The following is a 12,383-nucleotide window of genomic DNA, read 5'->3' on the forward strand; positions in this document are numbered from 1 at the left end:
GCAACAGGACCCGTCTGCTGCAGACGCCTGTTGCAGTTGCTGGGGTTCCGTGCATGTGCGTGAGAAGCGGAGGAGGATGGAGGTAGGGGCGCGAGGGTCCTGGGCGCAAGATGCGGAGGGGGATGGAGGCTGGGGCGCGTGGCCCCACGTGCATGCTGGCGCAGGAAGCATAGGGCCGCGGGTGTTCGGACGTGAAATGGAGCCGTGGGCACCGGCGTCTGGACACGAGCGTCCGTCCGGACATCTAGGTGCTAGTCATGCCTGGAAAAAAATCCCAACCCGCTCCAGGCAGACCGTCAGTGCTGAAGGTGTGCACACAGTGATGGCAGACACGATCAGCGTTCTTCATTGAAGTTCATCCGAGATAAAAGATGTACACCCTCCGTCCCTAAATAACTGTCGTTGTTGACGTGCGTGTCACAAATTTGACTCGATTTATAGAAAATGCATATAACATTTGCATCTCCAAATAAATTTATTAAAAAACTAGATTCAAAGATCTTTTCAATGATACTAATTATATATCATAAATATTAATATTTTTAAGAGTTAAATGCACCAGAGGTCCATTAACTTATGAGGAGATTTCGATTAGGTCTATCAACTTCTAAAATGGTTTTTTTAGGTTTATAAACTTTATATGCCGTATTATTTAGGTCTATACTTCTTCACATAGGCTGACCACCTACTTCCTGGCGCACAGGATGAACGACTTCCGCGCGCTGCACCTCGTCTTCGGGGTGGCCAACCTCACCAAGCTCATCAAACCCAACGCCAGCGACGCCGCCCGCCGCCGCGCCGCCGAAACGCTCACCTGGGAGGCCCGGTGGCGGGAGCGCGACCCCTCGGACGGATGCTACCGCGAGGTCTCTTGCCTGCGCCGCGACAACGCCGTGCTGCGCGCCGAGAACGCCGCGCTGCGAAGGCAGCTGGCCGCGCAGCAGCAGCTGCTGCTCTGTTGGTCGAGTGCCTGCAGCACTACTGGCGGTGCGCTCCTGCACAGCGCCAGCGCCATCAACGGCACGCGTCCGTGTGGGGGCAATGGGCTTTTGACGGCGGCGAGACCTCATCATGCACCGGCAGCTCCGGCGGCAATGCACACCACGTTGGCCTACCGTGGCATGCCGGTGTGTACTACGACAACGGCCAACGGTGGTGGCAGGAGGCCGGCACCGGATGCTGCGGCCATCGCCGTGAGAGGAGGAGGTGGTCAGGTCGACGCTTCTAGGGATAACAAGAGCAGCGCCAGGTGAGGATGCTCGGATGCTAGCTTCCTTGTGCTCAGCTACTGCAAAAAGCTAGCTGTTGAGCTCGCCGTGGAACCGGGTGAGCGCGCACTGGAGCGCCAGCTCTTCTTGCTCGGATAGGTCCCGCGGCGTGGGCGCATGGAAGACGATGACCATTCACGCCGCACGTACCATCGTAGTCGGCGCCGGCGGTGTGGGAGCTGGCCAGCGCGGCCTGTGCCAGTGGGAGGGCACAGCAGCTCGTCCAACACACGGAGGAGCGCGCGCACGTGCGCTAGCGAGAGCGGGTACTTGGGGCCCAGGTTTGACGTCCATGACCGCAGCGTCGGGAGCTGGTCATCCACGTCCGCCAGCAGCGTGCCGAACGCACGTGCCCTGCCACTGCTAGCGGCCTTGCTGATCTCGCCGGCGGTGGCACGGTCCCGCTGATCTCGCCAAGCGTGTGCGTTCGGCGTGTATATATATGGAGGAGGAGACAAGGAGACGACCGTCGAGAGGAAGACGATCGACGACCTGGAGCAGTTGGGTTGTCGCGGTGTTGGTCACTGTTTGAAAAGCCATGCACACGGCAGCACCGACGAAGCTTTTGTGAAGTGGACGGCTCCACATGCACAGCACACGCTGGCACGCACGCACGCAGACTGCAGGAGCCTCACTGCAGCTTCCTCGTCCTGGCCGACGCCTTCGGCACGTTCCTGGCGGCGCTCGTGTCGCTCCGGCAGCACGCGGTCGAGCTCCGCGCCGCCGTGCGCAGGCGCGACGGCACCAAGCTGGCCTCGGCCACGCGCGCTCAGCGGCTGGCCGGGAGGGAGCTCGAGCAGCTCGCCGCCGCCGTCGCGCGCGAGGCTGCTAGGTGCGCGCGCCCTGCTGCCGCCACCGCCAACGCTACCGGCAGCGCGCACGCGGAGGCCGAGGTCGCGAGGGCCGTCGACGAGGCCGTGAAAGACACCGCGGCAGCGGCCGCGGCCGTGTTCATCGAGGTCGGCGCCGTCGCTGACGGCGCGGCGGCGTTGGCGTCGCCAGCCTCGGCTTCGCCCCGGAAGAGCCGGCTGCCACCCTGTCCAGGAGCAGGAGGACGCGACTCCATCGTGTTGGCGCGCTCCAGGAGGTCCGCGAGCGATCGACGCCCGGTGGGAACGCGGCCTTCTACGACACCCTGGCGCACGTGGCCTGCAGCGCGTAAGGCGCGCGGTGATCCCGTGTGCGTAAGGCGCACGGTGATGCCGTGTGCAGGAGCGCGCCGCCAGTAGTGCTGCAGGCACTGGACCAACAGAGCAGCAGCTGCTGCTGCTCGGCCAGCTGCCTTTCGCAGCGCGGCGTTCTCGGCGCGCAGCACGGCGTTGTCGCGGCGCAGGCAAGAGACGTCGCGGTAGCATCCGTCCGAGGGGTCGCGCTCCCGCCACCGGGCCTCCCAGGTGAGCGTCACGGCGGCGCGGCGGCGGGCGGCGTCGCTGGCGTTGGCCTTGATGAGCTTGGTGAGGTTGGCCACCCCGAAGACGAGGCGCAGCGCGCGGAAGTCGTTCATCCTGTGCGCCGGGAAGTAGGTGGTCAGCAGTTCACGTCACCATGAGAAGCCTGCGTGGAGAAGTATGGACCTAAGTCATACGGCATACAAAGTTTATGAACCCAAAAAGCCACTTTGGAATTTGATAGATCTAACCGAAACCTCCTCACAAGTTAATGGACCTCTGATGCATTTAACTCTATTTTTAATATACATTTAATCAAAGTTATTTCTCGAGAAGCAAAAACCACGGATACTTATGGACAGAGGAAGTATGTCAGTGCGCGAGGTCCAGTATGGTCGCTTCCGCGTCCGCGCCGCGCAGCCATGTGGCGGCGATGGCGCCGTACGCCTTCTCGGTGAGGTGGATGCCGTCCCAATTGAGCGCCCTGGCCGGGTCCGAGCAGGCCGTCGCGCCGGGGAGACCGCACGCCGCCGTGGCATTGTAGTTGTACTTGCCGCCTGCCCCTCAGCACGCCACCAGCGCCGTGCCGCCGTTGAACCCTGCACCGCCGCGCCCATGCGTCAACAACATTTCCGGCAGGCAGCGTAAGTTTGCTTCAGTTTGGTTGGTCTCAACACTCAACAGTTTGAGCTTCGAACGGCGTGAGTCATGCATGCAGCACCGATCGATCGATCCAGTCCATAGAATAGAAGCATGCATTGTGATTGATCTCACCGAATTCAGCCGGTGTCTGAAGGAACTCGACGACGGGCCGGAAGTAGTCGGCGAAGTCGATCTTCGTCAGATTGTACTTGTCCTGCAGCGCCTGAACCTCTTGCCGGAGGAGCTCGATGTGGTAGCGTGCCAGGTCGTTGAACCTGTCGAGGCACCCGTACTTGTCGTAGTCTGACTTGCTGTGGCTCGCGTACAGCGTCAGGATGATCGGAGTGCAGCCGATCGGCAGGTTGCCCGGCACGACGATGCGCTTGGCGCCGAGCTCGATCAGCCTCTCCATGTACGCGCGCGTTTGCATTGGTCAATCAACAAGGAACGGCCAGGACGAGTTAGCATTAGCAAGCATCCATTATGGTCGGTCGGTACCTCCACGCTGCCGGCGATGGCCTTGACCACCGTCGGGACGTACGCTCTCGTTTCACTCACGGTCTTGTTGGCGGCGAGGAGGAAGACGTAGTCGTTGCCTCCGATCTCACCCATGACGAAGAGAGATTTGCCCAGGTATCCGTCGCATTGTTTAGCGGGGCTGCAGAGCGAGGGCTTCAGCCGCTGGAACCACCCGATCTGCACGCTCAAGGAGCTGTTGAACGGTGGAACGGAGGTGATGTTGTGCTCTTGAAAATAGGAAAGGTCCAGCGCCGTCGCCCCCATGACGGCGAAGCTCGCGCCCTTGATGAAGCTCTGCGACTTGTCCAGTGATGGGGCACGAACGGCAGGCCAAAAGCTTCGGCTGCAACGTTTGTGCTCCATGTCAGAGGAAGAATATTTGCTCAGACGTTCAGGCGGCATGCAATGCAACACTGGTGGCGAGCGTGCGTGGTAACGACGTACCGATGAAGTCGAGGACGAGGCGGCCGTTGCTCGCCCGGCCAGTGGGCCGGCGGAAGAAGGTGTCGCCGTAGGGGAGGTTGTTGAAAGGAATGACGGGGACGACCGGCGCGGCTAGCCTGATGAAGTTGCCGGTGTCGGTGTAGGAGTTGCCGAAGCTGAATATGGAGGTGAAGAAAGGCTTGGCCCGGTAGTCGGCCGCGTCGGCGCTGTGGAGCAGGCACGAGACGAGGAGGAGGAGCACGCCGGCGGCGATGGAGCTCCTCATGGCTGCGCAAATGGCGGATGGCGGGGTAATGGCACTTTGATGACATGACTGACACCTCGGAGTTCCTAATTTGTAGGCCTCCTCCATCGTGTTGGACGCTCAGAGTAAATTTAGGTGTCGGGTCATGGGAATTATTACACTTCATACTTAGGGCCTGTTTGGTTTCCATGGACTAAAATATTTTGGACTAAAATCTGCACTTTAGTTGGACTAAACAGCCAAACACTTGGACTAAAAGTGGACTAAAATCCTTTAGTCCTTTAGTCCATAAAACTGGACTAAAATGGACTAAAAGGTGTTGGGACGCACATGCCTCTCATTTATTGCTCTATCTCTCCACTTTAGTCCATTTTAGTTCAAGAAACCAAACACCACTTTAGTCCATTTTTAGTTCATGGACTAAAGTAGACTAAAACTTTTAGTCTATGGACTAGAGAACCAAACAGACCCTTAAACATAAACAAATTGTGCCAGCAATAGATGTGGTCGGAACCTTGACTGCAGGGCAGCAGGCGCAGTAGCCGGCTTCCTGGTCCAGGAGGAAGGCGATGGGGCCATCCTTCTGCAGGGGGACGGCAGCGGCTGCAAAGGCCCTCCGCAGCATCCCGATTCAGTTTCCTCCACGGATTAGCCGAGGCGTTCCTCTCCTCCATGGCTTCGCGGTGGTGTTCTGCTCGGCTGTGTCTGGGCAGTCCGCACCATCTTCTCGTTCTCGACGGCGTTCCTGTAGCCAGGCGTGCTTCCCTCTCCTCCCGGGCCACCCGGCGACCATCCTCTCTTCGCGGCACAGCGAGGCGCGTGCACGCGCCAATGGAGCCTCCGTGCGGCGGCGAATGCCTCTGCGCTCTGCCTCTGCTCCCACTTGCCTCCCTCGCGTGATGATGTTTTTGCTTTGGATGGATGTGCCCTTGGATCGGTATTGGATGCACAAGATGAAACGAAAGTTACGCCGTGACTTGTTGAAGGAAAGTCACTCAATCTGCGTCCGTCATAGGGATGTGAATGGGCATGGCTGGTATTAAGGGCTAGTTTGATTCAGGTTCTGGCATATCTGCCTGGCACTTGCAAGCATCGCAGGCGAATGTTTTTTTTTTACGCCTAGGGTCAGACGCATGTGCCTCGGGGTAGCCCCCCACGCCAGGGCTCAAACCAAACAGCCCCTAAGTGTGTGTTTGCTTTACTTGCGAGTGACTTTAGGTGCTGTGAGCTTTTTTTGACGTTCAATATTGGACGTCTAAGGTTTACATTGTTGCCTAGTGATAAAACTCTTGGGAAGATTTAAACAAACATTTAAAAAAATCCTCCCAGAGAGCTTTATCCATAAGTGGCTAGGGCAAATAGATACACTGTTCATGACTTTCTTAGACTTTGTGTCGGTGCTTTGGAACCGGGGGTCCCTCAACCAACGAGTGAATTTGTGCTGCGTGCCCCTAATCCCGGATGGTGATGCAAAGAGACACAAGGTTTATACTGGTTCAGGCAATCGAGGCCCTACGTCCAGTCTGAGAGATTGATCTTGTATTCCTTGCACCGGAGTGCTCATAGTAGGGGGTTACAAGCTAGGTGAGAGATGGGACTGGCCCCAGGTCTCGGCGTGGGTGGTGCGGGCTGCTTGAGGCGTTGTTCCCAAGCAGCGTAGGAGTGCGTGGTTCTATCGGTGTGTCCGTCTTTTTTCCCCTAGAAATGGCCCCGGTCCTTCCCTTTTATACTCCAAGGGAGAACCAGGAACCTACATATGTTGCTACATAGCGTTCTAAAAACGGGGGTGGCGTGTCCGAGCCCTGTAGCTGGCCACTGTTGTTGTGGTATGGTCGATGGAGTGGCTCCGTCCTTGTCGTGCAGAAGTGACACGCCGGTCATACTTGATCTTGTGCGTCGTGGGGCTCCAGTACAGCTTGATGCAGGACATGGCGGGCGACGTGCTGGTCACCGTGTAATGACGTCGCAGTGGGCAGCGGCTCTGCAGATGCCGAGGCCGAGCCATCGTGGGGGGCTCGGCGGTCATGGACCCTCAGGCTGCCGAGCCCGTGAAGCAAACTGCCGAGGCCTCGGGGGAGTTGTTGGCCCTGGGTACTGATTCCGAGGCCACAGTAGCCCAGGCGCGGCTCCCCATGCTGCATTGTCCTCGGAGCAGGAGTTGGCAGCACAGTGAGGCATGGGTGTCAACCATGTGCATGGTGGTTAGCACAGTGACGGGTAACCCCTGCCCAGTCCGGGGGACATGCAGGTCATCGCGTGATGACGTCGTAGGGGGCTGTGGCTCTGTAGGTGCCGAGGCCAAGCCATCGCGGGGGGCTTTGGTGGACATGGGTCCCCAGGCTGTCGAGCCCCTGAGGCAAACTACCGAGGCCTTGGAGGGAATTATTGGTCCTGGGTACTGATTCCGAGGCCACAGTAGCCCAGACGTGGCTCCCCACGCTGCGTTGTCCTCGGAGCAGGAGTTGGCAGCACAGTGAGGCATGGGTGTCAACCATGTGCATGGTGGTTAGCACAGTGACGGGTAACCCCTGCCCAGTCCGGGGGACGTGCAGGTCATCGCGTGATGACGTCGTAGGGGGCTGTGGCTCTGTAGGTGCCGAGGCCAAGCCATCGCGGGGGGCTTTGGTGGACAGGGGTCCCCAGGCTGTCGAGCCCCTGAGGCAAACTACCGAGGCCTTGGAGGGAATTATTGGTCCTGGGTACTGATTCCGAGGCCACAGTAGCCCAGACGTGGCTCCCCACGCTGCGTTGTCCTCGGAGCAGGAGTTGGCAGCACAGTGAGGCATGGGTGTCAACCATGTGCATGGTGGTTAGCACAGTGACGGGTAACCCCTGCCCAGTCCTGCCTCCTGTCCCGTCGGCCATTCTGCTGTACTGTGCCGAGCATGCGGTTGTCGTCAGGGGCAGCAGTTGGCTGAGTTGATGCGACACGACGTTTTGTCAGAGGGACGGGAGGAGGAAGAGGCAGCGGAGTGCTGCCGAGCCCGCCTTGCGCGAGACGGGGGGTCGGTGGCCCGGCCGAGGCCTTTGGCGGGGAATCGCTCGAGGTCGGTAGTGAGGGAGCCTCGGGCGAGTCGGAGAATCGGCCGAGGCCCCCGGGGCCTCGGGCGAGTCGGAGAATCGGCCGAGGCCAGCAGTGTTTAGCTGGTTTCGATCTCTACGAGGTCTAAGCAGTCGTTTTTTGGGTCTTGCTTAGGGTACCCCTTCTCACGGTACCCGACACTCTGTTTCATGGTAACATTGGGGTATGTAATGGAATTTGGCTCAATACCAAATCTGCCATGATATTAAAATGGGCCATAATTCAAATTCATTAAATTGGTTTTAAAAATTTCTAGAAAGCAGTCCAATTCGATTCCTATTTGGATGTACAAAAGTATGGAATTGAAATTTTGCTACCTGTGCTATGCCTTCTGCACAAACGCCTCCGCCACTCATCGTGCGTCGAGAAAGAAGAGAGGGGAGCTCCAGCAGTGAGGAAAAAGAGATGGGACGTTGGTCGTGGTGAAGATAAGAAATAAGGAAGTGTCAGTAGCAAGGAAGAGGAGAAGGGGGCGTCGACCGCAATAAATAGGAGAAAGACGGTGGTACCGGATGCGAGGAAGAAGAGAAGGAAGTGTGTGCCAGCCACGAGGAAGAAAATAAAGAAAGATGTGCTGTCAGGAAGGATGAAGAGAGAGAAGGGGACCAACATCGAGGAAGAGAAGGGGGTGGTCAATCTAGACTGGATTTCTAACCTTGATGCTAGAGAGTAACAAGAAAGACTAGAACCGGTGAGTCGCATAGCCATGGACAGAGTCATGGAGTGTAGATACGATGACGCGCAGCACGATAGCTACATTGGCGCCTCATGGGCATGTGGTGGTTGTTGCATCATGAGAGACGAGAGGTAGGAGCAAGCTTCTTTTTTCTTCGACAGACGAATAATTACCTATATAATCGACATAATGTGCAAATCCACAAATACATATTTGAATTATTGTGTTCATTATTGTCTACCATGATGGCTAAAAAAATACCATGAACTATAACTCTATAAATCTCATTATGCAATACAAATACTCCTATTTACATGTCATATTAGGTTTGTCCTAAGTTATATAGGTTCATGATTTATGTTTTTAGATTCCTAAAAAATATTTTCATAATATTTAATTCATAGGTTGTAAAACTATAAATATTTTTAAAAATATATTGTCAAAGATAACAATGTTTAACTTAGGACAAACCTAATGTGACATTTGAAAAAACGAAAGGAGTGCACTATATAATTTTTTTGTCATATTAGGTTTGTCCTAGTATATCTCTAAAAATTATATAGTGTAGGACAAACCTAATATGACATGTAAATAGGAGTAGGTGTATTGCTGAATGACAACTTTGACCATCAATCTCAAAAAAAAATTATATAGGTTCATGATATAAGATTTATGTTTTTAAATTTCTATAAAAATATTTTCATAATATTTAATTCATAGGTTATAAAATTTAAATATTTTTCAAAATAGATGGTCAAAGATAACAATGTTTGACTTAGGACAAAGGTAACGTAACATGTAAAAAAACGAAAGGAGTACACTGTATTTATTTTTTTGTCTATCAAATGTTATATGTAAAAGTTATATATTTTTAGAGATATGCTAGGCTAGCGATTGGATAAATCAAAATATTTATCCACTCACCGCGTAGCATGTCTCTGAAAATCATAACTTTTCATATGACATTGTATAGATTTGAAATATATATAATAATTATCATGCTCGATAAGATCTACAACACTGTAGCTCACAACATTTTTAAGCTTCCCTCAAAAAGAACATTTTTTAAAGCCATCTACAAATGTCTATAGAGATATTTTTAGCAAAGCTAAGATCAATGGAAAACCAAATATAAATATTTTAGCACCAATCCAAATATAATATAGGCAAGCGCCCCCTTGGGCTAGTCTCGGCTCTGCTCCTCGGCCAGCTATACCCACGAGCCTATGCCCCTTAGGTCTAGATTTACCAGAGCCTACAACATATTAAGGTCTCGGATCTAACTCAACCTAGATATAGATGAGAGTTACACTCAATTTTTGGTGTGGACTATAAAGTTATGCTGACTTATATATTATGCTCATGTCAATTTTTTTTTATATGCATTCGGTTTGAGGACTGAGGAGGTCCAACATCTACTCATTTTTCATTTTTTATTTGATTTGTGGAATGAAATAGGTTGATACATCATCACTTTATTCTTCACAAGCTAATAATTAGCATTGGCATGAGGAATGAACTCATTCCATCAAATTTAAGGAATTAACTCATGATGCATTATCTCATCTAGGATTGAGTGGCTGTGGTTCTCAAATCGAAAACACACTGAGCATGTTTACTGGTTGGTTTCTAGGCTAATAAGCTCGACTGGTGCTGATTTATTGTAAGAGAAAAATGCTATTAGTTGACTGATAAGCCCTGGCTGAAACTATTAAGCAAACAGACTAGCTGAATGTAACCAATTTGCCTGAGCCGCAGGCATAATTAATTATTCCCTGACCTCTCATGAGTAAAAATCGGAACCGTGCACTTAGCAAACAATCACGCGACCTGCCACTCGCCTCCGGCTGCTAAGATACCAATTAATGAAGTCAGAGCCGTGAAAACTGAAAAAGAAAAGCCGTGCTTTATTATCAGCAAGCACAAAGGCCACGCAGAGTGTCCGTACTTCCGAGTATTATTTCGCACTGTTTTTAGGTGGAAAAAAAGGAGGGAACAGGAAACTTTGCACTAGGCTGTACGCAGTGCACACACACCACGTAAGAGCCGACGGCAGCCGTGGGCAATCGAGGCATGCATGCACGCGTGCACGACCCTTTGCAAGTTCGTTTCAAAGCAAACTCATTCAACGCGCGAGAGTGATGAGGCTCAATATGGGCGGCTCCGCCGATGGCCCCCGCAGCCACGCCTCGGCGATGTCCCCGTACGCCGCCTCCGTGAGGTGGATGCCGTCCCAGTTCACCGCCGCAGACGGGTCGGCGCACGCCGTCGCCGCGCCGGGCCGGCCGCACCCCGCCTCGACGCTGTAGTTGTACCTGCCGCCGCCGGCGCCCGCGCCGCAGCACACCACCAGCGTCGTGCTCCCGTCGAATCCTGCACCAGCATCTCTCAGCTTGGTTTCGCCCACCTTGAATGCTAGGGTGAATGGTTATCTCACCGAAGAGGGCCGGGGTCGTGAGGAACGCGATGACGGGCTGGTAGTAGTCGGCGAAGGCGATGGCGGTGTGTGGGTGCCTGATCCGGAGCGCCTGGACCTGCATCCGGAGCTGCTCGTTGTGGTAGCGCGCCAGGCCGTTGAACTCGTGCAGGCACCCGTAGCGGTCGTAGTCCGACGGGTCCGGGCTCGCGTACAGCGTCAGGATGATGGGCAAGCAGCCCATGGGCACGTTCCCCGGCACCACGATGCGCCTGGCGCCGTGCTGGATCAGCCTCTGGATGTGTACGTACGTTTGCATTGGTCAAGAGACATGCATGCTATGTTGTTATATACTCCAGCAAGAACCAAATGAGCTAGTGTCGTCTGACTGAACATATTGTCGTCCCGGGACCAGGAGTACCTCGACGCCGTCGCCGATGGCCTTGACAATGGCTGGAACGTAGGTCTTGGTTTGGGCCACGCTCTTGTTGGCAGCCAGGAGGAAGACGTAGTCGTTCCCGCCGAACTCTCCCATGAAGAAGAGAGACTTGCCCAGGTAGTCGTCGTCATCGCACCCACGCGTCGTGGTGGCGTTGCACAGCGACGGCTTGATCTGATCGAACCACCCAAGCTGGACGCTGAGGGAGGTGTTGAACGGAGGCACCGTGGTGATGTTCTGCTGCTGGTAGTAGGCCAGGTCCAGTGCCGTCGCTCCGATCACCGCGAAGTTTGCGCCCGTGCTGAAGTTCTGGCCCTCGGCCAGGTACGGCGACAGGAAAGGCAAGCTCACAGCAGCCGCTGCATGCACATTACCAGTGATTCATCAGTGCATGCATGCAGGTCACTGTAGGCGGCGCGGCGTATACGAAGTGAACGAAGAACGTACCGACGAAGTCGACGACGAGGCGGCCGTTGCTGGCGCGGCCGGTGGGGTGGCGGAAGAACGTCTCGCCATAGGGTGGGTTGCCGAACGGGACGGACGAGATGAGCCTAACGAAGTTACCGGTGTCGGCGTACGAGTCGCCGAAGCTGAATATGGCCGGGAACAAGGGCTTGGAAGTGGGCCGGCGGACGGCGTCCGCGCCGTGGAGCAGGCACGGGATGGTCAGCACGACGAGGAGCACGGCGATGGAAACCCTCATGGTCATGGCTGCCGCGTACGTGTTCGGAACTCGTGTGCGTATCATGCTGGACGTTACGAGTAGTAGGGCGTCTTATATATAGGGAATTAGGCCGGGATGGGTGACTATTATTTCAATTCTCGGTAACACGTGCTGGTCGCCGTCATGTATATGACGTGACGAACGATGGGCACACCACACGTACACTTGCGCTGATAGTACTCATATGGTGGTTCCATTATTCCACGATACACGCTCCATCCACAAAAGATGTAATTATGTGATTTGTGCAACTTAAATTAGCTTAACTCCAACTAAGTTTATAGTGAATAGTTATGTATCCTACTAGATTTACTATGCAAATATATTTTATAATTAATTTAGTAATACTTCTTCTAAATAATAAATATTACTACTTTTTTTATATAACTTTAAATTGGCTAAACTTCAAATCGTTTGACTTTTTATAAAAGTGAGAATTGCATCCTTTTGTGAACAAAGGGAGGAGTTGCTAAGATCCATTGACTTTGATACATGCCAAACTTATTGTACCATTGTCCCATTATTGTTTCCGTAAATGCTT

At 53.9% G+C, this 12,383-nt stretch overlaps 2 protein-coding genes and 2 pseudogenes across 2 annotated transcripts; 1 reads left to right on the plus strand and 3 right to left on the minus strand.

The window, feature by feature from the left end:
• The first annotated feature begins 689 nt into the window (after positions 1-689).
• Positions 690-1,253, plus strand: LOC136531828 (LOB domain-containing protein CRL1-like). The gene has a single exon (XM_066524459.1). The coding sequence runs from the start codon at positions 705-707 to the stop codon at positions 1,251-1,253; it is 549 nt and encodes a 182-aa protein (XP_066380556.1). The 5' UTR covers positions 690-704.
• A 1,140-nt stretch (positions 1,254-2,393) lies between these two features.
• On the minus strand, positions 2,394-2,784 carry LOC136531823 (LOB domain-containing protein CRL1-like; annotated as a pseudogene).
• A 244-nt stretch (positions 2,785-3,028) lies between these two features.
• LOC136531827 (GDSL esterase/lipase At5g45910-like) lies at positions 3,029-4,526 on the minus strand (annotated as a pseudogene).
• Positions 4,527-10,150: 5,624 nt separating this feature from the next.
• On the minus strand, positions 10,151-11,850 carry LOC136531830 (GDSL esterase/lipase At5g45910-like). Its single transcript, XM_066524460.1, has 4 exons — positions 11,566-11,850; positions 11,101-11,477; positions 10,701-10,974; positions 10,151-10,636 (listed from the first exon to the last, which is right to left on the minus strand). Exons 1-4 carry the CDS (start codon positions 11,825-11,827, stop codon positions 10,389-10,391), a joined length of 1,161 nt encoding a protein of 386 aa, XP_066380557.1. The 5' UTR covers positions 11,828-11,850; the 3' UTR covers positions 10,151-10,388.
• Positions 11,851-12,383: the final 533 nt, after the last annotated feature.

The sequence above is a fragment of the Miscanthus floridulus genome, unplaced genomic scaffold (assembly GCF_019320115.1).
Source record: "Miscanthus floridulus cultivar M001 unplaced genomic scaffold, ASM1932011v1 fs_453_2_3, whole genome shotgun sequence".
In the NCBI taxonomy this organism is placed as follows: domain Eukaryota; kingdom Viridiplantae; phylum Streptophyta; class Magnoliopsida; order Poales; family Poaceae; genus Miscanthus; species Miscanthus floridulus.

Coding starts and splice junctions, on each gene's coding strand:
- LOC136531830 (XM_066524460.1), bottom strand. CDS start 11,827: ATGACCATGAGGGTTTCCATCGCCGTGCTCCTCGTCGTGCTGACCATC. Junction 10,975..11,100: donor CCATCGGCGACGGCGTCGAG/GTACTCCTGGTC, acceptor GTACACATCCAG/AGGCTGATCCAGCACGGCGC. Junction 10,637..10,700: donor CACGACCCCGGCCCTCTTCG/GTGAGATAACCA, acceptor ATGCTGGTGCAG/GATTCGACGGGAGCACGACG.
- LOC136531828 (XM_066524459.1), top strand. CDS start 705: ATGAACGACTTCCGCGCGCTGCACCTCGTCTTCGGGGTGGCCAACCTC.